The sequence below is a fragment of the Tympanuchus pallidicinctus genome, unplaced genomic scaffold (assembly GCF_026119805.1).
Source record: "Tympanuchus pallidicinctus isolate F22 unplaced genomic scaffold, pur_lepc_1.0 scaffold21, whole genome shotgun sequence".
Taxonomy (NCBI): domain Eukaryota; kingdom Metazoa; phylum Chordata; class Aves; order Galliformes; family Phasianidae; genus Tympanuchus; species Tympanuchus pallidicinctus.
Genome location: NW_026294733.1, coordinates 340,201 through 360,615, shown reverse-complemented (window position 1 = coordinate 360,615; position 20,415 = coordinate 340,201). Strand labels below are relative to the sequence as shown.

Sequence of the window (20,415 nt, the reverse complement as noted above, 5' to 3'; positions counted from 1 at the left end):
TTTGCATGTACTTTAATAGACCAAGTCCCAGCCAAGTTCCCCTTTCCAGCATAGCTTGTCCCAGGCTCCCAACCCTGCTCAGTTTGCCAGAGGACTGCAGACTCCCGACCAGCTCAGGTCAATGATCTCCAGATTTGATCTGAGTCACCTGGCACAGCTCAGCCCTGACACTCAGACTGGGCATTTTCCCCCAGAGGCTGAATCAGCAGGGGAAAAAAATCACCTTGTCTGCAGAGAGGCTGCAGCACAGGCTTGCGGGGGAGCAGGGAGGGGGCAGAAGCCAGCCAGCTCCCACTGCCCAGTCTCTGCCAGGCAGGGCTCCTCAAGAAGCCTCCTCAAAGAGAAGAAGGGAGGATAAGAGGTTGTTTCCCTTCTCTATATTAAACCTGTCTGGTTTACTACTTATTCACACTAGTGAGTCAGTTCTCTATGAGCTGGCATTTGTTCCTGGAAAAAAAAAAAGAAGAAGAAGGAGGGAAACAAACATCCTTTTAAAAGCCCCTTTTGGTTCAAAAGGAGGAAAGAATATTCAGGCAGATGTCTCCTGCAGCTCAGCAGGCCCCCAGGTCTGGGCAGGAGCCCCCCAGCACAGCACGGCGCTCTTTCTGGACACTTCATGTTCTCTTTCTCCACGATCTGCCAGGAAAAACCGCTGAGAGGAAACCTTCCCCGGCCAAGCATTGCTATTTCTTCTCTCTGGGCTCCCTCGTGCTCTCCAGCCATCTCTCTAGCCAAAACCCAAAGCTTTCTCTATGCTCCCATGACTCTTAGTCACTTTCAGCACAGCCATGCTCTCATCTCTTGGCCCCAGCAGTTTGTCCTCCTGGCACCTCTCGGACCGCAGCGACCCCTGAGCCTGTTCTCTGATTTTGGAGACACGAGGACCTTCTGTGCTGTGCTACCTCATGCTGTCAGGTGGCGGCCATCACTTCCCAGCCCAACGCTGCCACAAACAGCTGCAAACTTGCAGTGCAGCAAGAGATGATTCAGCGCTAGAGCAGAGCAAGGAGCGCTGTGGGCCATCTCCCTTGACCTGAAACGTTCTGCTGCCCTAACTGCCCCTAGAAGAGTTTTTTCTGTTTCAATCCTACTCTCACTTGTTATTCATGTGGGCAGCCCAGGAAAGAGTTAACAAAGCGCCTAATTACTGGACCCAGCTGTCTGTCAGACCTTTAATTAGACAACAACTTCAAAAAGCCTCCCCAGGAGCAACTATGGAAGGTGCTAGGTGAGGAAGGATCCCTGTTTGCCTTTTGGTGATAGAAGAGCTGCATCCCTGACTTGGGGCTGGGTGTGGAGGTGCCAGGAGAGGGGTAAGCAGGGGGCTGGTCAACCTGAAGTGAGGGGAAGGGGCTATGGGCTGGGACCTCAATGCTTCTCCCTGCTGGGGAGGGCAGTGTGTGTGACCCTGCCCCATCACATCCCTGATGTAGGGCTTGCTACAGGAATCTCTGCAGTGAGGGGTGCAATTTTCCTTGAAACAAATTAATTTGTCATCTTTTGCAGGACCTGGGAGCTGCTCCCACCCTGAATCCTCTCTGTGGGGTGTCTGCCATTTTCCTGTATGGGCACAAAGCCTCCAAGAGCTGCCAGGCCTGAGGTAATGCTTGTCCTGCTGAGGTAAAATGGAGTCTTCTGCATGCCAGCCAAGAGGTCAAACCACAGCAATCCCTGGGGGTCTGGATGGCCATAGCAAGGGTTGTCCCTAACTTCTGTGCACTGGTTTGGGGCTAGGCTTCCTCTGCAAGGCAGGGCCTGGAGCAGGTGATGGCGCCGTGGTGGTGGGCGCTGAGCTATGCCACTTCGGCCGAGCAGGTTCGTCACTGGTGATGTTGCAAATCATTTTCTGCTTTTTTTTTTTTTCTTTTTTTTCTTCCCCTCCCATTTCAAAAACAAACACACAGACGCACACACACACACACACAAAAAAGGAATTTCTTCACTTGTGGTCAACTCAGAAAGGAGAAGCTCCTGCTGACGGAGTGCTGGGGATGGTGCTGTGAGGAGAGGCGCCGCTGCTCACACGGATCCCTCAGACGCATCCTTGCTCTGCGTGGGGACACCATGGGTCCTGGGGATGTGGGTCCTGGCCTTCTGCTGCTGCTGCTGACCACACCTGCAGTCTGGCACGGTAGGTCCAACAGCATCCCATAGCCCTTTGGGGCCGCCATGTCTCTCTGGGGCAGCTTTGGGGTGCGGTGAGGGCTTCTTGTGAGTGCTCCATGGCTGAGGTGGGGTGATGGCTGCAGGTGGGCTGAGGAGAGGGTTTGGGCTAATAGCTGCTTAGCTCCTGGTTGCTTCTACCAAAAGCCTATGTTAGGGCAGGGAGGTCTCAGCCTCTGGAAGCTGTAGCTCTGCATGCAGGCTCAAGGAGCATCAGCGTGACAGAGAGCAGGCAAGGAAATGCATCTGCTTCACAGCAAGGCCTTTTAAAGCTGGCTGCTGTGCCAGAGAGAAGACAGTGAGAGAGAAAGAGCATGCTGCTAGTCTGTGACGCTGCAGTCCAGCAGTGTTGACAGCTTGCTCTTGGCTCCCTGCGGCACTGCCAAGGTATGGCTAAGTGTTATGGAGAGGTGTAAGAGCAGGAAGAAGAGCACTGGCAGTGGAGAGATGGAGAAAGGAAAACTTGCCCTATTTTGAGTCTTGGAGAGGATTAGGAGGAAGATGAGGCTGAGCAGAAAGTGTGCTCTGAGGGAACTCTGAAATACCCCTCTGCCCAAACTGGATGAGAGCCTGTGCTTGGTGTGCAGGTGGGAGAGTCAGGAATGTCAGCTACATCGGCACCTTCTGTTGAATGCTGTGCTGAATTAAAGATGTCTGGAGTTGCTGTTCTCTGGTGTGCTGGCCCACATAAAAGGGCTGTAGAGCTGGGTGTTATGGAAACAGACAACCAGAAAGGGAAGGTGGATGTGACTGGTTTTTGAGGCTACAGAGATGGCCAAGAGGCGATAACCCATCAACCTCAAGAAAGACTCACTAAACCTGTTCTGAGGTTTGCAGCCAAACACACAAAACTGTGGCTCTTCCTTTGTTTTTCTCTTGAGTTTGCTCCCCTCACTGTGAGATTCGGGTGGGAAAGTGGGCAGTGGCCTGGGGAAAAAGTATTTCAGATCAGAACAGACAAGCAGCGTATCCCTCTGTGAGTTCATGTTTTCAGCACTGGAAAGCCCTTGTGTCCCTCTAGCTGTTAACTGCATGGTGTTTCACATCAGGTTGTGCTGTGCAGGTTTTTTCTTGGTCTGCTGCTCTGGAAGATGGTTTTTGAAGGCTGTAGAGTTATGTCACGAATCTGGTTCAGGGAGTCTGGCCCACATTACTTGAGTGTTTCTTCCTTCAGGCTCTTTCTCTTTCAGTCCCAGACGTAGAGGCAGTTAATTTATTACGTGTGGGTTTTTTGCTTGTTTGATTTGTTTTATTTTGTTTTTAGGTAATAGGGACTGAGTACTTCTGATGTACATTGGTGAAAGATCATAATATCCGTCAGCATGTCTCCAAAGGTTCCTTGAGGCACTGGGCATAGCAGGTCACCAGCTGTGACACTCTCATCAGGCACTGCCTGCTGTGCTAGGGTGTTAGACACATCTGTCGGAATGCAATGGCTGTTGGCCATCTACAGCATGCAAAGACTGTTCAAAACAATAGCTTTCAAGCTGGAGCCTGACTTCCTTCTCCTGCCTTTTGAATCACAAGTATATCTTCTGAGTATGTCCAAGGCTGATGTGGTGCAACAACTGTGATCTGGGTTCTTGCTGGGGATAGGTCATGGGCTTAAATTCCAGTTTTAGGTCAAGTAGAGGGAGAATGTGAAAGCTGAGCAGCTTATATCTGTCTTCTTGGCCATGTAGAGATCTTCCTGTGGTTTCTTTTGCTTTCTTGCCGTGGATAAATCTAAACCTCTGAAGAAGCCCTGGGCAGAGAGGTGTGTTGAGCATCCCCCTGCCCAGATACTCTAATTAACCCCAGGGGAGGCGTCCTCAGAGGTGAAGCTCTATCCTCCTCGTTCCTATCACAGAGGGGAGAGCAAGGGGAGCTCTGGCCTAGCATAGGGCCCTTCCCGGGTCCTCAGACCCTCAAAAGCAGGTCCTGATAACTGATCTCTGTGGTGGGATTCCTCAGCCTCTAGGTCCTTCACTCCACCTTCCTCATCCTTCCCAAAGCCTCAGCAGAGCAATGCGATGTTTTGGCTAGGGTAGGAGAGGCGAGGATGGAGCCCACAGCTGTAACTGGAGGTCATGGTTACACAACCTGTGGTAAAACCTTTGGCCAGCAGTTACTGACAGTGCTGCGGAAGCTGCTGAGGAGCAGAAGAGACATCCTCGGGCTTCGTGCAAGATTGCACAGCGGTCAGCAGGGAGCAAGCCTTCCCCCAGTAGCCTTGCTTCCCCATTCTGGGAAAGGACGCACTGATGTGACTTGTTCTCCATCGCACACAAAGGAGCAGATGCTCTGGTGGCCTTCACCTGGCAGTGTCCTGCACTGAACATCGTTGTCCCATCCATTCTCACCCCACTTGTGTGGTTGTTTGTGCCATTGCTGGCATCTTCACTGCACAGTGTAATGACTGCAAGGACACTGCATGACCAACTCTCCATGCTCCCCTCCTGCTGTGGTCTCTCCAGGGACCAGTTACAGCGTGGTCTTTCCCTGAGCCAGTCTGAAGGCAACTCTGAGCTGCAGAGATTGGCTCCACCACCACACTGTGCTGAAGGCTGGGATGCAAATAGGAGAGACACAAGTGTCCAGTGACAGTAAAAGCAGCAGGAATGTATCAAGCCTGGTGGAAAACAAAGCTTAGCAAAGAGGGAGGAATGCTGTACTTTAGGTAAGTGGAAAATGTGGCTTTGTGAAGGATTCTGGGATGTTTTATTTTTCCACTTTGGAGATAAATGAGACTTTTCCTGTTTCCATAGAAAGATAAAAGCATTGCACAAAAAAAAGAGGAAAAAAGTAGTCAGATATTCCATATTCCATGTCTTCTGTTTATTCCTGCTGGGCCAGCAAATTTGATACAGGATTTGTTTGGGTTTCCTCTGGGCCACTGCTCCATCATCACACAGCAGCAAAACTCTCCAGGGCTGAGCCCCATGCGACCGACCCTTCCTTGTGTGGAGGAAAGCATCAGCTCAAGACAGCTTAAGTGATGCTCTTTGAGTTCTGGTGGATGGGCTCTGGCACTGAAGTCCTGAGCTCAGTTGATAGGACACGCATTCATGCCTTGGACATCATCTTCATCACCAAGGAAAAGCTGTAAGCATGGGTGTGTGATGATAGGTGTGTACATTTCTAGCTGTGTTACAGGGAGGGTGTCCAAGACAGCATCAGAGAATGGTTGTGTCTGTAAGCAGCCATCCCTTGCTCTCTTCCTACAAGTTTGGACAGTGAAGAGCCTGCAGTGCCCTCCTCTACCAAGAGCAGCAGACTAATAAACTGGGCAGCTCTCTTTGCACTTGCTATTATTTGAACCCTGGTGTGTATCCCTTTAAGATGTGAGGATGGGTTAGCAACTGCAAAGGAAAGCAGAAGTGGGAGAATAGCCCTGGAAAGGGGCCGGAGGGGGGTGAGCAGCCCCCTGAGCACAGATAGCCATTTGCAATGTGTTTCCTGTCCTCCCCGAAGGGCTGCTGTGGGGGTGGCTGTACTGCTTCTTCCCCAGCTCAGTGGCACTGATTCATTTCTCACTTCCCCCACCCTAAATATAGGAGGTGATTCAAAGAACTCGCTGATGTGGCAAAATGGGGGGGGGGGGGGGGGAATATTTCCCTGTGCCACAAGTGGCTGCAGTGGGACCCTGGTTCCCCTTTGTTTGGCCAGTGGAGAAGCCATCTTCAAGGCAGTGATAGCATCAGTGATGGCATTGGTTGCAATGCCAGTGTCAGCACAGCCTGGCATGCACTGTGCTTGAGTGCAGCCACAGGCCTGCGTGAGGAGTTGGCTTTCCTGTCCCTCAGTTTCCCACCACCAAATTGAATTATAATACTGACTCAGTATATGGTGTTTTGATGGTAACTGGAAGGAAAATGCATTGTTTGACTTCATGATAAGTCATAAGTAGGTGTACTTCAAAATCTACTGCCAAGCAGCCAAAACAATGTGTGTGCTGACTCCTGCTCTGCAGCTTTCCAAGCCTGTTCCAGCTCATTGTAGCACCAATGCAACAGACAGCCCCAGCCATGGAGCTGAACTTTACCAACTGATGTTATGGGCTAATGGTGTTCATATCATAGCTCTAGCTCTGCCACAAAAGGAAAGCAGCTACAAAAAACAGACAGAACCCAACAGGAACAATTTCTAGGCCAACATTTGGCCTAATATGCTCCAGATGGTTGCTATTCCCCTTTCAATACTCTGAATGTTCAGTTGTGAGGTTTTCTTCCTTTCCCTGAAGTCCATTCCTTAGAGTACAGGCCCATGCTCTGGTAGGATGCAGAATGATCCAGTCTGCCAAAATGCCAGTCTGCATCCCAAGCCTAGCCTCAACACTGTGAACTCCAGCAGAGCATCCTAAAAAGGATCATTTTTTTTTCATCCTCACTCTTTCTCTTTTCTTTGCAGGCTCAGCATCCCCTGTGATCAGCCCCGATATCTCTGCTCTGGTTGTCAACGTGGGTGATCCAGTCCTCCTGCGCTGCTCAGGAGAGTCAGAAGTTAAATGGTACCCTGAAAAGTTTGCCAACCATACAAGCAGCATACTCAGTATTCCTAGGACCACTCACAGAGACACAGGCACCTACAGGTGTGCTTATGTCAACAGCAGCGACAAGGGTGTTGCATCTGTGCATCTGTACGTGCGAGGTAACCATTCTTCATTCCTCCCGTGCGTGCTGGCAGAACGGCCTCTTTTCAGGGAGCACAGCCTTTAGACAGTTCCTCTCTATAATCCATGGTTGTGTTAGAGCTTGGAGAGCAGCGCAGGCTCCTAGTGGGAGCAGTTGCTCACCCATAACTATATAAACCCACATATTATGGGGCCTGTTGCTGAAGCAGTAGCATCTGTATCTTGTGTACACGTGTGGATGACCTGGACCTCTTCCTCCTTTTACCTTGGCTTCCCTTAAAAAGCAGTGATGAAAGCCTGTTTGGTGTTGTAATGCACAGTGAGATTTGGAACTCGGGGAACTGTTTTATGGCTACTACCCTCAATGAGGAGGGATCACAGGAATCGTCCTCACAATGTGAGCCAAAGCTCCAGTATGCCATGGTATCTCTGCCATTTGTGTTCACCCCTTCCTTCGTACAGAGATTCTGTCCTGGATAGGGAAGCTGGAGGTCTAACAAATAAAAATAACACTGTTATGAAAAGTTGAATTAGGGCTAAGCATACTTCTCAGTTTCTCTTGCCTGCATATACAGCTGTGGGTTGCTTGCTCTGCTCTCCTCAAATGCCTTAGTGGAGCTGGGCTTGTCATGTGAGTTTTTAGAGGCTGAGTCAGGCAGGCGCTAAGCCAGGTTGCCCCAACACTGAACTCCCACTGGGCAGCAGAGCTGGATACTCGCCTTTGCTGGAACATCTCTCTCAGCTCAGTGCCTGCTTTTCTGATCCTGTTCTCTGGTTTACTTCATCTCCTCCACAGATCCCAGTAATGTGTGGTACGTCCCATATTTCCGGATCTCTGTGACCAAAGGTGGAAATGCTGAGTTCCCCTGCTTCATCACTGCTCCCGAGTATGGATCCAGCGTGACTCTGATAAGGAATGATGGCTCTAAGCTCTCACCTGGAGCCAACTACTCTTTCAGTGCTGAGAAGGGAATAACGCTTTATCATGTGGAACACGAGCAGAAGGGCCAATACCAGTGCCAAACAGTGGTAAATGGAAAAATAGAGAAGTCATCAAGAATAAGACTGATTGTGGTTGAAGGTAAAGGATTGGGATTGTTGCTGTCCATAGGGGGACAGCAGTAGCTAAGTTGGTCACGGATCATTAAGGACAAGTTCTTAGCCAGCAGCTGGAAAGACTTCCTGAACCTGCAGTTGTTAGGAGGTATTTAGAGGAGGTAAAATTCCACTGGCTTTTGGAAACTTGTTTCCTTTAGATGTGTCTCTGTGGGATCTGCAGTATTCAGCTTATCACAGGTACTGTGTACGTATGTTCAGCATATGATAGGTACAATCGGAGTTTGTCTCTGATGTTCTAAAAGACCTTGGGCCCTGATGGTCAGGATGAAACTGGCAGAAGGATTCCTTACCTGTAAACCACAGTGATGGCTGCTGCACTCTTCCTGACTCGTATTGCTTCCTGTAGATGTGTACAAAAAGTGGGAGAATCTCAAGGACAGGAGAAGGGCATGGGTAAAGGGAGTGGAGAGGATGGAAAGGAGGAGGTGTCCAGGCCTTAGAGAAGTTCCAAAGTGCATGGTGCCAGTGAGCCAGCTGGTGGTGCATCTTTTTCTGTTTGTCTTTGTGTAGGACAAGAGAAGCCCGTGCAGGTAATGGTGGACCCTGCAGACCACGTGCGAATTGTGGGTGAACCTTTTGAAGTCACTTGTGTAGTAACTGCTCCTTCCCATAAGTATGACATCAAATGGGTAACAGCAACAAACAGTGTAAGTTGAAGTTTTTTGCAGCTTCAAGGGGTTATGGGACTTTTCTAGAAACGAGGAGGCATAGGGTGACAAGAGTGCCTAGACTCGAGACTTTTCTGCAGAAAAGCCTTGATCTGCTTGCCCAAAGTAACTATTCAAACAAGCCATACAAATCCAAAAATCCTTTCTTTGGGTGATACAGTGTTAAGAAACTGCTGCCCATTCTCAGGATGTTGCTGTGGAGCTGAAAAATACATTGCTTCACCAAAGCTCATTGAGCAGGAGCCAAGGTACCAATTAAGGTGACATCTCTCCACCCTTCTCTGCCAAGGCTTACGAAGCAAAAAGTGAAAGTTCAGAACAAACAGCTTCCCAGAGAAGAAATATGGGTGAAGAAAGGGAATGCACCTCAACATTTCAAAATCTGTTGTACTGACTCTTAACTGCTGAAGGCTCAGATAAGATTTGCTAGCAGTCCTTATGTCCTCTGCATTCAGGAAGGAGTTGGGGGAAAAAATATATATACATATATAATATCTATATGATATGTTTAAAACTCAACATGTAAGGACAACTGGCAGCCAGAAGGCTAACAATAGGTGTGACCCTAACTGCCTGGAATACTTGGGTTTAATATGCCTCTTGGCTTCCATCTAGAAGACTTTCAGTGGTGGGGTACAGTTGCACAGAACAGAGGGTAGCAAGTATCTTTATTATAAATATAATTCAGTTCCATTCTCTGAGCTTCCAAACAAATGACTGGTGTTTCCTCCCTGACAGGTTAAGAGTAATGGAAAGCCTGACATAAGTGATGGGAACTACATCATCAATGACACCCTGTCAATTCCAGCAGTGACCATGGAAGACAGTGGGAAATACACTTGCGTAGCTAACAATTCAGCAGGATCCAAGAGTGCCTCCACAATGCTGCGGGTGGTGGGTAGGTACTTTCCCAGCAGACCAGAAAAGCGTGGACTGAAGCATGCCTATCCTTGAGTATTTCTTGCTTCTGCCCCAAAGCAGGGAAATTTCTCTGCACCTTGTAGGCTTAGGTTTGCTGATGACCCAAACCCACTGCACACTCAGTGCATAGCTCAGAAAAGGGGCTTGTTCTGAAAGATTTCTGGGTGAGAAGCCAAGAGTTCAGCAAGGGAGCTTGTCTTTATATAGATCACAAGATACAGTTTTAGCCTCATTATTTGATAGCGTATAAAACCTCTTACACAGGTAGAGCTCAAGCCATCGTGACAAGGAAACAACTTCTTAAAAGTATTTCTCTGTCAACATGAGGCATGCAGTCTGTGTAATGCCTCGTTCCCTCCTGCAGTCTCGCAGCTGAGGCTGTTCTTTCCACTAACGGTCTGTTTACAAAGCTGGTGTAAGCTTGTTTCAGGTCTCTGTGGACATGCCTGCTGATGGTCATGCTCTCCATCCTGCAGAAAGAGGGTATGTGATCCTCACCCCAGTGCAAGCCATGAACCAAGAAGTTGCTGAAGGAGACAGTTTGAAACTCCAGGTCCATATTGAGGCATATCCAAAACTTCTCCACTGGCACTGGGAGCACATGAATTCACTGAAGAACGCTGGGAGCAATAAACTCAAAAGCGAAATGGTCCCTAAAAACAACTGGTATGTGTTCTCTCTCTTTTCTATGCTGGCCGTGGCCTGTTTCAAAAAATGTTTTCAGTCTAAGACTTGTAGATCCCATGCTGCTGGCTGATAAAGAAGTCTGATTTTAAAGAGGGGAACTGTTTTGCCTTTCTGACTTCTATTTCCAACGTTACTAGCAAACCACAGCAAGAAGGGCTGATAGATCAAAGAGGACACCACCCCTGACTAACTTGGCAGTTTTCTCTTTAAATACTTTATAGAAGTCACTAGTATGTTTTGCAGTCTTTTTCAAGTTGGCACTCTTCCACAAGAGGAATTAGGAGGGATGGGGACACAACACAAACAGATGGATTCCCTTAGTGCTCCTCAGACCTGTTCCATGCTCCACGGACTGTAGAATATATATACCAAGAGGTACTATATGTCCCATGTCAGAAGACAGACATCGTTATGAGGATATGACCCCATGCACAGGAGGACATAGTCATGCTCTTTCTAAGCCTGCAGCCAAACTGTGGAGTTTGGGCAATTCCCTTTTCATTTTCTTGGGATAACTCATTCCCTCAGATGCAGGAAGATCAGTGTCTCCTGGCTCTTCCAGCACAATGATTTAGATGCTAAACTCTTTCCTGAGAATCCACCCAGCCACAGCCTTTCAGTAATACTGCACTTGGTGGCACAGTGTCTCTCCTTCGGCAAAGACCCTTCCAGCTGCCCAGTAGGATCAGCCGCTTCCTGCTTCCCCAGAGAAGCAAGGGTTAGCAGCACTAAGCTAGAAATTGTTCATCCAGTCCAGGGCACAGGAAACAGCTTCATCTCGCTGAGCAAAGGCTGTATGAACGCCTGAGTTTCGTCAGCACAGCTTTCTTCATGGTGTTTATTCTCTCTGTGGGAGCAGGTATAACAACACGCTCTTCCTGGATCATCTGGAGGAAGAAGAGAGAGGTCTCTATACGTTTTATGCTCTCAACAGTGAGGCCAATTCATCAGTTACTTTCAGTGTATCCGTGAAAGGTAAGTGCTTAGCACTGCTCCTTCCTAAAGGCTGCTTGCCCAGGGGCTGCTGCCCAACAGGCAGGGTGCAGGGCTTGTGGACAAGGGCACTTCCAGCCCAGTGCCCACAGGACGCAGACGTGCTGCTCCTGGGACCCAGCTCTATTCTCTGTATAACACAGGGGTTCCTGAAGTTCTGTTGTTCCATAGATGGAGAATAAATCAGGTCACCAGGAATGCACTCTTCCTCTGGTCATAGCTCTTGATCCTTCTCTGCTTTCCCCAACAGCTCCTCCAAGGATTTGCAGTGTCAGGGTATCAGCTAGTGACTCCACTGAGCTGCTCTGCACAGCCACCGGCTACCCTGCCCCACGCATTGAGTGGTACCAGTGCCCCACTCACTCTGACAGGTGAGAACTACCTAGGACTGGGCACCTCTAACTGAAGAGTGCACTTGTGATGTTAGTGCTTGCTGAGCAGCACAGTGTGGGCTTTCCTACAGGCCATTTAGCATAATTCCCAGTGTCTCCTCTCTTGCCCGAGACAAGCACCAACTCACTGTGAGCAACTGCACTGCAGGGAAACACTCATTCTGTACTGCTTTGCATCCCTACAGATATGAGGATTATGAGCTGCTTCTGAATGACTCCAGTCCCCGTGTGGTGAACACACTGCCCTTCCAAGAGGTGGAGGTGGAGAGCACCTTCCCGTTCCAGGATCTAGGGACCAATTTCACCTTCTGCTGTGTGGCTGTTAACAGCAAGGGGAGCACCTCTGACATTCTTCACTCAGTCTTCAGTAAGATACCAACTTGCAGCTTGGTGGAACGGGGGGAATTTGGCTTTTGGTGCCTGTCTGTCTATATGGACTTCCCATGGTCCTTCAAAAAACGTGAAATAGATTCCATAGGCCCTCTATCACCACAGAATCTGGGAGGCTTTGGTGCTTGCTACTTCTACAAGCCATGTGGGAACTGCTGGCTGGAGAGAGCCTGATGTCAAAGGCTGAGCTGTGCAATAAGCCCCTTGTAACTGGAGGACCTAGGTACAGTGCTCAGCACAGCCAACTGGTTGATGCTCAGCCTCAGAAGCTGCATCTTTTGCTGGGTTTGTTCTTGCTGTTGTTGGTCTGTCTACATACAGCCTGATCAGCTCCTGCTCTGCACCTGGTGCTGTGAAAATTGGAGTGCAGCAGCTCTTTTAAGTTTCTTTAAGGCCACTGCTGGGTTGCACTGCATACAGGGGAAGCCTGAATGGACAGCTAGGCAAAATACCCAGGGGTTGAAAGAGGAGTATTTACTTACCCCCATTTATTTCTCCTCCAGAGAGTGTCATGGCTCCCCCAAACCAGATCTTCAGTCCCATTCTCACCACCTGCATGTGCACATCGGTTTTGCTGCTCCTGCTGCTCCTCTTCCTCCTCTACAAGTACAACCAGGTCAGCCTCCCTGTTGCACAGCAAGGGCTTCAAGGCCTGTCCAGCCTCAGAGGCCACACTGCCTCAGTAGCAGCCAAAGGCAAAGCCCATATACCAAAACCAAAATGTGTGTTGGCACCTCTCCCACCTGGTTCCTCAGACTCATAGCCCAGAGATCAGTACAGAGAGAGCCTTGTGCCAGACAGTGGTGCTTATTCTGTGCTTCAGTTGCAGCTGGTTTTGCTCTGCTCACTCTCAGTATAAAGACTTAATTAACAAGAAAAAAAAAAAAAGTGGTTTGCAATCTGCATCTAAATGTTTCTCCATCCTGCTTTACAAAAAAGCTGCCTTAATGAGGAAGCAGGTTGGTATCAGAAGATGTTTGTCTCCAGGAAGGCTAGCTCACTATTTTTATACAAGAACTTGCCCATTTTCTCTGTGAGATTTATCTTCGGCGTTGAATTTCTTCTCATAAGTGCACCAACCAATTGCCACTTCTGCTTCATGGGTGGGTGAAAATCTCCTGGTTTTCAGTTCTCCATTTGGCACTTTGCCTTTGACAGCCCACCAAGGCTGCAGATTTTGCAGAGTTCTAGTGCTGATTGTCACAAGATCCAGCAGAACCTCTCACAAACAGGCACCCCCAGTTTCTCAGGCAGAGCTGTCTTTGGGGTGTGCAGCCCTGAAGAACAGCTCTTAGCCTTGCAAGCCCAAGAGAAACAGAACGTGTGTAAATAATACAGGCTTCTTGAGCCATGGCTGCTTGTTGCAGTGCTAGATGAATTATGGAGCAGAAAGCAACAATGCTCACGCTTAGGGTGCGCCCCTCTCTGCAGTTATCTGGTGGAAGTGGTGAGGAGAAAGAAGTGCTTCAGCACCCACCTCCCAGTAGCTGGGCACACATCATGGTTCACTGTGGCTGTGGTCACTCCACCCGCACTTGGCTTTGCCTGCATTGATGGGCTTGAGACCACTGTTGCCATTCAGGCACGCATCTCCTTGTGTGAGCAAAGGCTGCTCACAGTTTTTTTCAGTGCTGAGCTCCTCGCTGTGTTTTTGCCTCCAGTTGGGTCCCCAGACCTCACAACATCCATGACAACATTCAGCACAAGCCGCTTCCAGCAGGGGCTGGCACTGTTTCACTCTATCCTCATCTGGTTACTTCTGCCCTAAGATTTGTAGAAAAAAGAAGAAATTCTTAGTTTGGTTTCTCCTTTTTTAATTTTTTCCTGGAAGGGAAGCAAGGCTGGGCCAGCTCCACTGTTCTGCTGCGCTCAGCCCAGAGTACTGAGGAAGGAGGCACAGTGTGGACAACTCCCTGTGGCACCATCTGGGCACTGCTTAGCCACACTCCAGTGGGACATGGTGCCAGCTTTGCTGTGCCAAGTCATAGCTACAGTGACAGGGACAAGAAGGCTTCCCTCTGTCATGGGTGAGGACTGGGAGGGGCTTTGTTTGGACCAGACTGTCCAAACTGAACATCTTGCTCGAAGCAAGATATACTTGGTGGAGTTAAACCCAAGTCTTCTCAGAGTGACTGCAGGGTGAGAATCAGAGCACTTGCTGAGGAGGGTAACTCAGGGCTCAAGCAGCAATGACTAACTGGAGTCTCTTCCCTGCAGAAACCTAAGTACCAGGTGCGGTGGAAGATCATTGAGGCCTGTGAAGGGAATAACTACATCTTTATCGATCCCACTCAGCTGCCATACAATGAGAAATGGGAGTTTCCCAGGAATAACCTCCAGTTTGGTAAGAAACCTTCCCTGCTGCTTTCCTGGTGGCATGAAGCTTGCCACAGAGCTAAAATACTCCAAAGAACAAAATCAGAGCAAATGGGCAGCATCCAAAGCTGAATCCAGACATGGCAGCAACATCCACAGCCAGGCTTTGCTGCCCTCTTCTACACAGGGTGCTAAACACTGGAGTGCAACCTCCCTCCATCCCTCTTTTGTTGTAAAGAAGATTGAGAGGATCGTGTTCCTCCTCGAGCATCTGGGGTTATCCCTTAACATGTACGCCTTGTGAGCATGTTTGGTCTTGGCCTCTTTCATAACATCTTTGCCCACAGCAGAGCTCCCCATAGATGCTCACCACTTTCTGGCTAAGAGTTACTCATTTGCCATCTTGTCTGAGCTCAGCAGGAATCCCCACCCTGTGTGCAGGACAATTGCTCAATGTCTTTTTAGAAAGCATCTTTTAAGTACTTTTTTTTTTTTTTTCTTTCCCCCTGCAGGAAAGACTCTTGGAGCTGGAGCTTTTGGAAAAGTGGTAGAAGCCACTGCTTTTGGACTGGGAAAAGAAGATTCAGTCCTCAAAGTGGCTGTGAAGATGCTGAAATGTAAGCCTGGGCTGACCTGCAAAGTCAGCCAAGTTCCTTTGGGCTGAAAGTAGTGTGTGAAAGTAGTGTGTGTCCATCAGACTAGGTGTTAAGATGTTCCTGTCATAAGTGCTAGGTGCTGGACTTGTGCTGGTGCAATTATTTGTGGACACGTGGCCAGAGGCACAGCCAGAGGGAGTAGATTCCTCTCTGCTTGTCTCCTCTTGTTCCATCTGTCTATCCCCTTGTTATCCCCATCATCTCTTCGTTGTCCTTTCCTGACTCTTTCATATTATCCTCATCTCGCAGCAACAGCAGACACGGATGAGCAGGAGGCTCTCATGTCTGAGCTGAAGATCATGAGCCATTTGGGACACCATGAGAACATTGTTAACCTGCTGGGAGCGTGTACCTATGGAGGTAGGATCCATTAAACCTGCTTTCCCCAGCAGAATCCTCTCATGGCCTGCTTCTCTAAGGCTGTTATTGGAGAGATTTGATGATTCAGGTGGTTTTCTTTCTGATCCTATGAGTTTGCAAGGATCTGTGGGCTGGCTATGTGCTGAGTGGGTTCTGCTGCTCCTTCTTCTTCCCTACCCCAGCAATTTCCAGGGACTGGTTTCCTTGGATAGGTCACACTGAAGTCACTTCTTAACAACCTCCTTGTGCCTTTCTCCCAGGTCCAATTCTTGTCATCACTGAGTACTGTCGCTATGGAGATCTGCTGAATTTCCTGCGGAAGAAGGCTGAATACATAATTATCCAGGACTCAGCTCTGGACACCTCTTTGGACAGCACTGCTGATTACAAAAACATTGACCTGGAGAAGAAATACATCCGCAGGTGAGAGCAGGACTGTGGTGGCCACAGGGCTGAGCAATGAAGGGTATGCTGGGGAGAGATTATTGCCAAGGATCAGAGACTTGCAGATAGGTGCAGAAGTAGACATGGATGTGGTTTCTGCACTCACTGGACATGGAGGAGGGCAGAAGGCACTCAAGAAGGTTTCCCAAGAAGGCTGCTGACAGCCTGCTTCTCTTTGTTGCTCTCTGACTCAGTGACAGTGGCTTTGCGAGCCAGGGTTTGGAAACTTATGTTGAAATGAGGCCCATATCATCATCATCATCTTCAGCATCGTCAGATTCTGCGCAGTCCAGGGGTGAGTTAAAGATTCCTCTTTGTATTTGCATCATTTCTTCAGTGACCACCTGGTCTGGCTTAGTTCTAGGGAACTAGGGGATACAACACGGCTTGCACTGCTTACCATCTTTGCAGCAACCCTAAAGCTTCTGTTTGAATTTCAGGGAAAAGCTCAGAGGAAGATGAAAGCAGAGAGGACCTCCGGCCCCTTAACCTCTCTGACCTGCTTCAGTTCTCCAGCCAGGTGGCACAGGGCATGGCATTCCTCGCATCAAAGAATGTGAGTGCCTAAGAGGACCACTGCATCCTAGTAGGTAGCACCAGTCCACCAGCAGCAGCCAGCTGTCCTGTCTGTTCAAGGCTTGGGAGGTTTTCAGATGAGATGATCAAACTGAACTGTGCTTCTAGAAATGGGCCTCTCTCCACCTTCTGGGTTCACACGCACCCAGGGCTGTGCATCATGCTAGTCTGCCTCAGTATTTTCTGCCCAGCTTTTTCATGAGGTCAGGAACCTTGATGCAGAGCTTGTGCTGGCAGCTTCCTGCTGCCCCAGGGATAAGGAACTGAAAGTGGCTGTTGAGCTGCCTCAGTGGCAGAGGACAATTGTATAATGGCTTCCCATGGGACACTGTGAGCAGCCCCTGCTCCTAAACTTTGCTCCCACGGGGAAGTTGAAGGCTCGTCACTAATACAACTGATAATGCCTCAATGTTTTAGCACTGCAATTGGAGCAGTTGAAAGGAGAGAGCCTATACTCCCTATGCATGACAGTGCCTTTTCCAAGAGCTTTTCAAGCAGCACCTGTTCTCCTTGCTCCTGTTGGATTTGCTATGGTGACATTCTGAGGCTGTAGGGACATCAGTGGGGTCTCAGTTACGCTCTCTTCTCCCCAGTGTATCCACCGTGACTTAGCAGCCAGGAATGTGCTCGTGTCAGATGGACGGGTAGCCAAGATCTGTGACTTTGGCCTGGCCCGTGACATCATGAATGACTCAAACTACGTTGTAAAAGGCAATGTAAGTAATTGGAGCGGGGACTGGAGAAGGTACAAGGCTGAGGTGCAGCCAGAGCATGCGCAGGGTGCAGCATAAGCTGCCTGCTTGTCCCAGGCTGCAAGTTCTCTCCTCTTCCAGGCCCGCCTGCCCGTGAAGTGGATGGCCCCAGAGAGCATCTTTGACTGTATTTATACAGTGCAGAGTGATGTGTGGTCTTACGGCATTCTTCTCTGGGAGATCTTCTCCCTTGGTAAGGAAGAAGAAAGCTTGCAATCCTCTCTTGTTTTCCATGGCTTATCAACTTTAATGTCTGCAGAAAAGTTTGTAAGAAAGGAGGGAGGCTGGAAAAATCTAGTCTATATCAGGGCTATAAAACACAGTATTTCCCGAGGGACCATTAGAAGTATTGGGTCCTGGAAGATTTACTTTAACTCAGAGTTCTGAGTGGCATTGGCTCCAAACCGCCTCTGATCTGAGTGTTCTTGTCACAGGTAAAAGTCCCTATCCTGGCATGGCGGTGAACAGCAAGTTCTACAGCATGGTGAAGAGGGGCTATCAGATGGCCAGGCCTGACTTTGCTCCCTTGGAAATGTGAGTGGTGCACTGAGGTGTGCAACAGGTGGAAGGGGGACTGGAGCTGCTTTGTATGGAGTGGGTGGTGATGGTGTAGGTATATGTCAGGCATAGGTCTGTGGGCTGCTCCCAGGGAAGCTCTGTGTTAGGCATGTGAGGTTTAGGGTTTTTCCATGCTCACACAGGAAAGAAGGAACCAGAGCAGTCGACTATGATGCTCTGCCCAGTATCCACTGCTTCCAGTCAGGAAGGTGGGAGAGCTCATGCTATCTGTATGTTCCTAAAGATGGCAGTTTGGGTTTTCTCCTTTCAGCTAAAGTAACTCTAGGAGTGTGAGAAGACAAGCCTGAGGAACTTACAGGAAAGGAATGAGTTTAAGCTGGAGTAGCAAGCATAAAGCCCCTTGCAGATAGATGTGGGGACACAAGATGTTTGCTCTACCTGTTCCTGCGCTCTCATTTCCCTGGGGACACCGTGCTTACCTGAACCGGGAGTATTATAGAAGGGAAAAGAGGAGGGGGCTGCTCAGCACTGCGTGCACCAATACAAAGTGAATCGCTCTGCTGTGCTGCTGCAAAGAACCAAGGGTGCAGACTCCCCAGCAGCTTTGCAGAAGTACAGCACAGCTCAGTCCCTCTTTGGCTTTGCAGGTATAGCATCATGCAGGCGTGCTGGAGCCTGGAGCCCACACAGAGACCTACGTTTGACCAGATCTGCTGCTTTATTCAGAAAGAACTGGATTTGCAAAAGGAACAGGTAAGAACCTTTGGGGAGGAGAAAGCACATCTTCTCCCCTCCTTTCTTCCTATATCAGCATAGCTTCTGGCCAGCTTTCCTGGTGCCATTCCCTAACTTAACTGAGCTGCTTCCATCAGTTACCTGTAAAAGTGGAGAGAGGTATCCAGATGGTGAAAGGTAACAAAAGCAGGCTGGACGAAGAAATACAGTTACTTAGCAGCAACCTCCATGGGCAGCAACACAAGTGCAAATGAGAGCAGTCTGAAACATGCCTCTTTTTTTTCCTTCCTGTTTTCAAGGACTACACAAACCTCCCTTCAACTGCTGAGGAAGACAGTGGCTGTGATACCTCTGGCTGCTGTGAGGAGTCCTGTGAACAAGAGGAGAGTGGGCAGCCTCTTCTCAAAGGCAACAACTATCAGTTCTGTTAGCTGGTGCCATTGCCCTGGGGTGGATCTTTAGGATCTTTATCCTTCTCTCTCTGCAGAGTGCATGATTCTGCATGGATGCCTTCAGCTTTGGCTCTCCTCTCTGTGCTTTCTGAAGTATGAGAGTATGAACATCACTGACTCCCTCGCTGAAAGGACAGTGCTAGAGTGACTCAAAACCAACACTCACCATGGGGGCCCTAAAAGCCTTATCTCCATCTCTACAGGGTGCAGAGGCCCCATCCCCTGCCCCCAGCACCCCTGCAGGGGACTGTGAGGTGACTTGGGTTGTTTTTTAAATACCAGTTGCAGCCATGTAGGATATTTCCAGAAGTCGCTCACATGCCTGAACCTTGTTTTCGCAGTACCTCTTAAAATGAGCCCTTGAAGTGGGAACTGCCTCCCTTCCCAAAGCAGACCTCTGCCTTGGGGGTCCTGCTCTCTTCCCTTTCCCAGACTGCCTCTGGATGTTGCAGAATGAGTGGTTAGATGTAGATAAATCTCCACTAAGCATTAAAGATGCATTAACCTCTAGTTTTCCTCATGCAATCTACCTCTCTGCAGCTAGTGCTTCTGCAGGGATCGGTGGGTGAAGTGTAACAAGGAGCCAATCCCAGGGCTCTGTGAACCCGCACATGCCTCAACATAGGAGAGGGCAGTTATTTCTCAGGCAAAACAAAAGAGGTGAGAAGTGCTCTTCGCATGAGCGCTGACCACAACCCCAATCTAGGCAAGAATGGCAGCTTAAACTGACCTGGAAGTTTTCGACATAACACATCTTACAAAAACTTTTGCATTATTAAACATGTAGCAATTCACTGCCGCCTTCTTGATTACAGACGTGCTCTTGTACATATTTTCTTGAATGTATTTTGATAATACAGCTGAAATAATTATTTTTTTCCTATAAGCTAGGGCCTAATGCCCTTACAGTTCTATCCTCATCTCATTTTTGTTCAGGGTTACTAATGCCCCATCCACGTGGTCCTGTGTAGCTATCAGAAGTAGCTAATAACTCTTCTTAGCTTCACCTGACTTGGGTGGTAAAGGATCAGCATTACAGGCACTGACATGGCTTAGGAAAACTGCAGCAAGACAGACCTGCTGTGTGACACCTAGCCTTCTTCAGACCATTATGTTGGGGGCCACTTCTGATTGTATTAAACCTGTTTTTATGCTAACACCAAGTGATTCATTTCTCCTCACTAATAAAAAGCTAATGTTATTTCCATCCGGCAACAGTATGAAGAATAAAGTGTTAAACAAAGTAAGTCTTCCTCAGGGCTTTAAGGGCTGTTCTTAGGGTGAGTGGCTCAGAGCCCTGCCCTCTCATACCCTGCAGCTCTGCTCCAGTTCATCACACACAGTTCTCATCGTCATCAGTTCTTAAAACCACTATCTTGTGTAATAAGAGAGGAAATAAGAAAAGCACATTAAAAGCAAGGCCTTTACTCTGAATGGCCTCTCTGCAGCTCATAATAAAAATGAAGAGTCACTGTCACCTGCTGCAGAAAGTCATCAGGGAACTGCAGAATGAGAGCAGGCTGACCAGGGGAGCTGGCCATCCCATTCTCATAGACCTGCCATTGCTCCACAAATCTTGTTAATTCCATCTGAACTCTGCTGAGCCTGGAGGTGAAAGAATGGGTTTAGATCATTTTTACAAACTGCAAATGTATCCTGA

The 20,415-nt window shown here is 48.8% G+C and overlaps 1 protein-coding gene across 1 annotated transcript; it reads left to right on the top strand.

The window, feature by feature from the left end:
* Window positions 1-1,904: 1,904 nt before the first annotated feature.
* CSF1R (colony stimulating factor 1 receptor) lies at window positions 1,905-20,002 on the top strand. Its single transcript, XM_052684962.1, has 21 exons — window positions 1,905-2,131; window positions 6,553-6,792; window positions 7,572-7,856; window positions 8,405-8,541; window positions 9,301-9,460; window positions 9,960-10,149; window positions 11,030-11,145; window positions 11,414-11,534; window positions 11,741-11,922; window positions 12,449-12,561; window positions 14,163-14,289; window positions 14,774-14,878; window positions 15,167-15,277; window positions 15,538-15,700; window positions 15,916-16,016; window positions 16,162-16,277; window positions 16,891-17,013; window positions 17,131-17,242; window positions 17,484-17,583; window positions 18,216-18,321; window positions 18,603-20,002. The coding sequence occupies exons 1-21, from the start codon at window positions 2,065-2,067 to the stop codon at window positions 18,732-18,734; spliced, it is 2,907 nt and encodes a 968-aa protein (XP_052540922.1). The 5' UTR covers window positions 1,905-2,064; the 3' UTR covers window positions 18,735-20,002.
* Window positions 20,003-20,415: the final 413 nt, after the last annotated feature.

Excerpts from the sequence above, each read along its gene's own strand:
- CSF1R (XM_052684962.1), top strand. The coding sequence starts at position 2,065 with ATGGGTCCTGGGGATGTGGGTCCTGGCCTTCTGCTGCTGCTGCTGACC. Across the intron at positions 9,461-9,959 it reads CACAATGCTGCGGGTGGTGG|AAAGAGGGTATGTGATCCTC; the intron begins GTAGGTACTTTC and ends TCCATCCTGCAG. Across the intron at positions 14,290-14,773 it reads CAGGAATAACCTCCAGTTTG|GAAAGACTCTTGGAGCTGGA; the intron begins GTAAGAAACCTT and ends TTCCCCCTGCAG.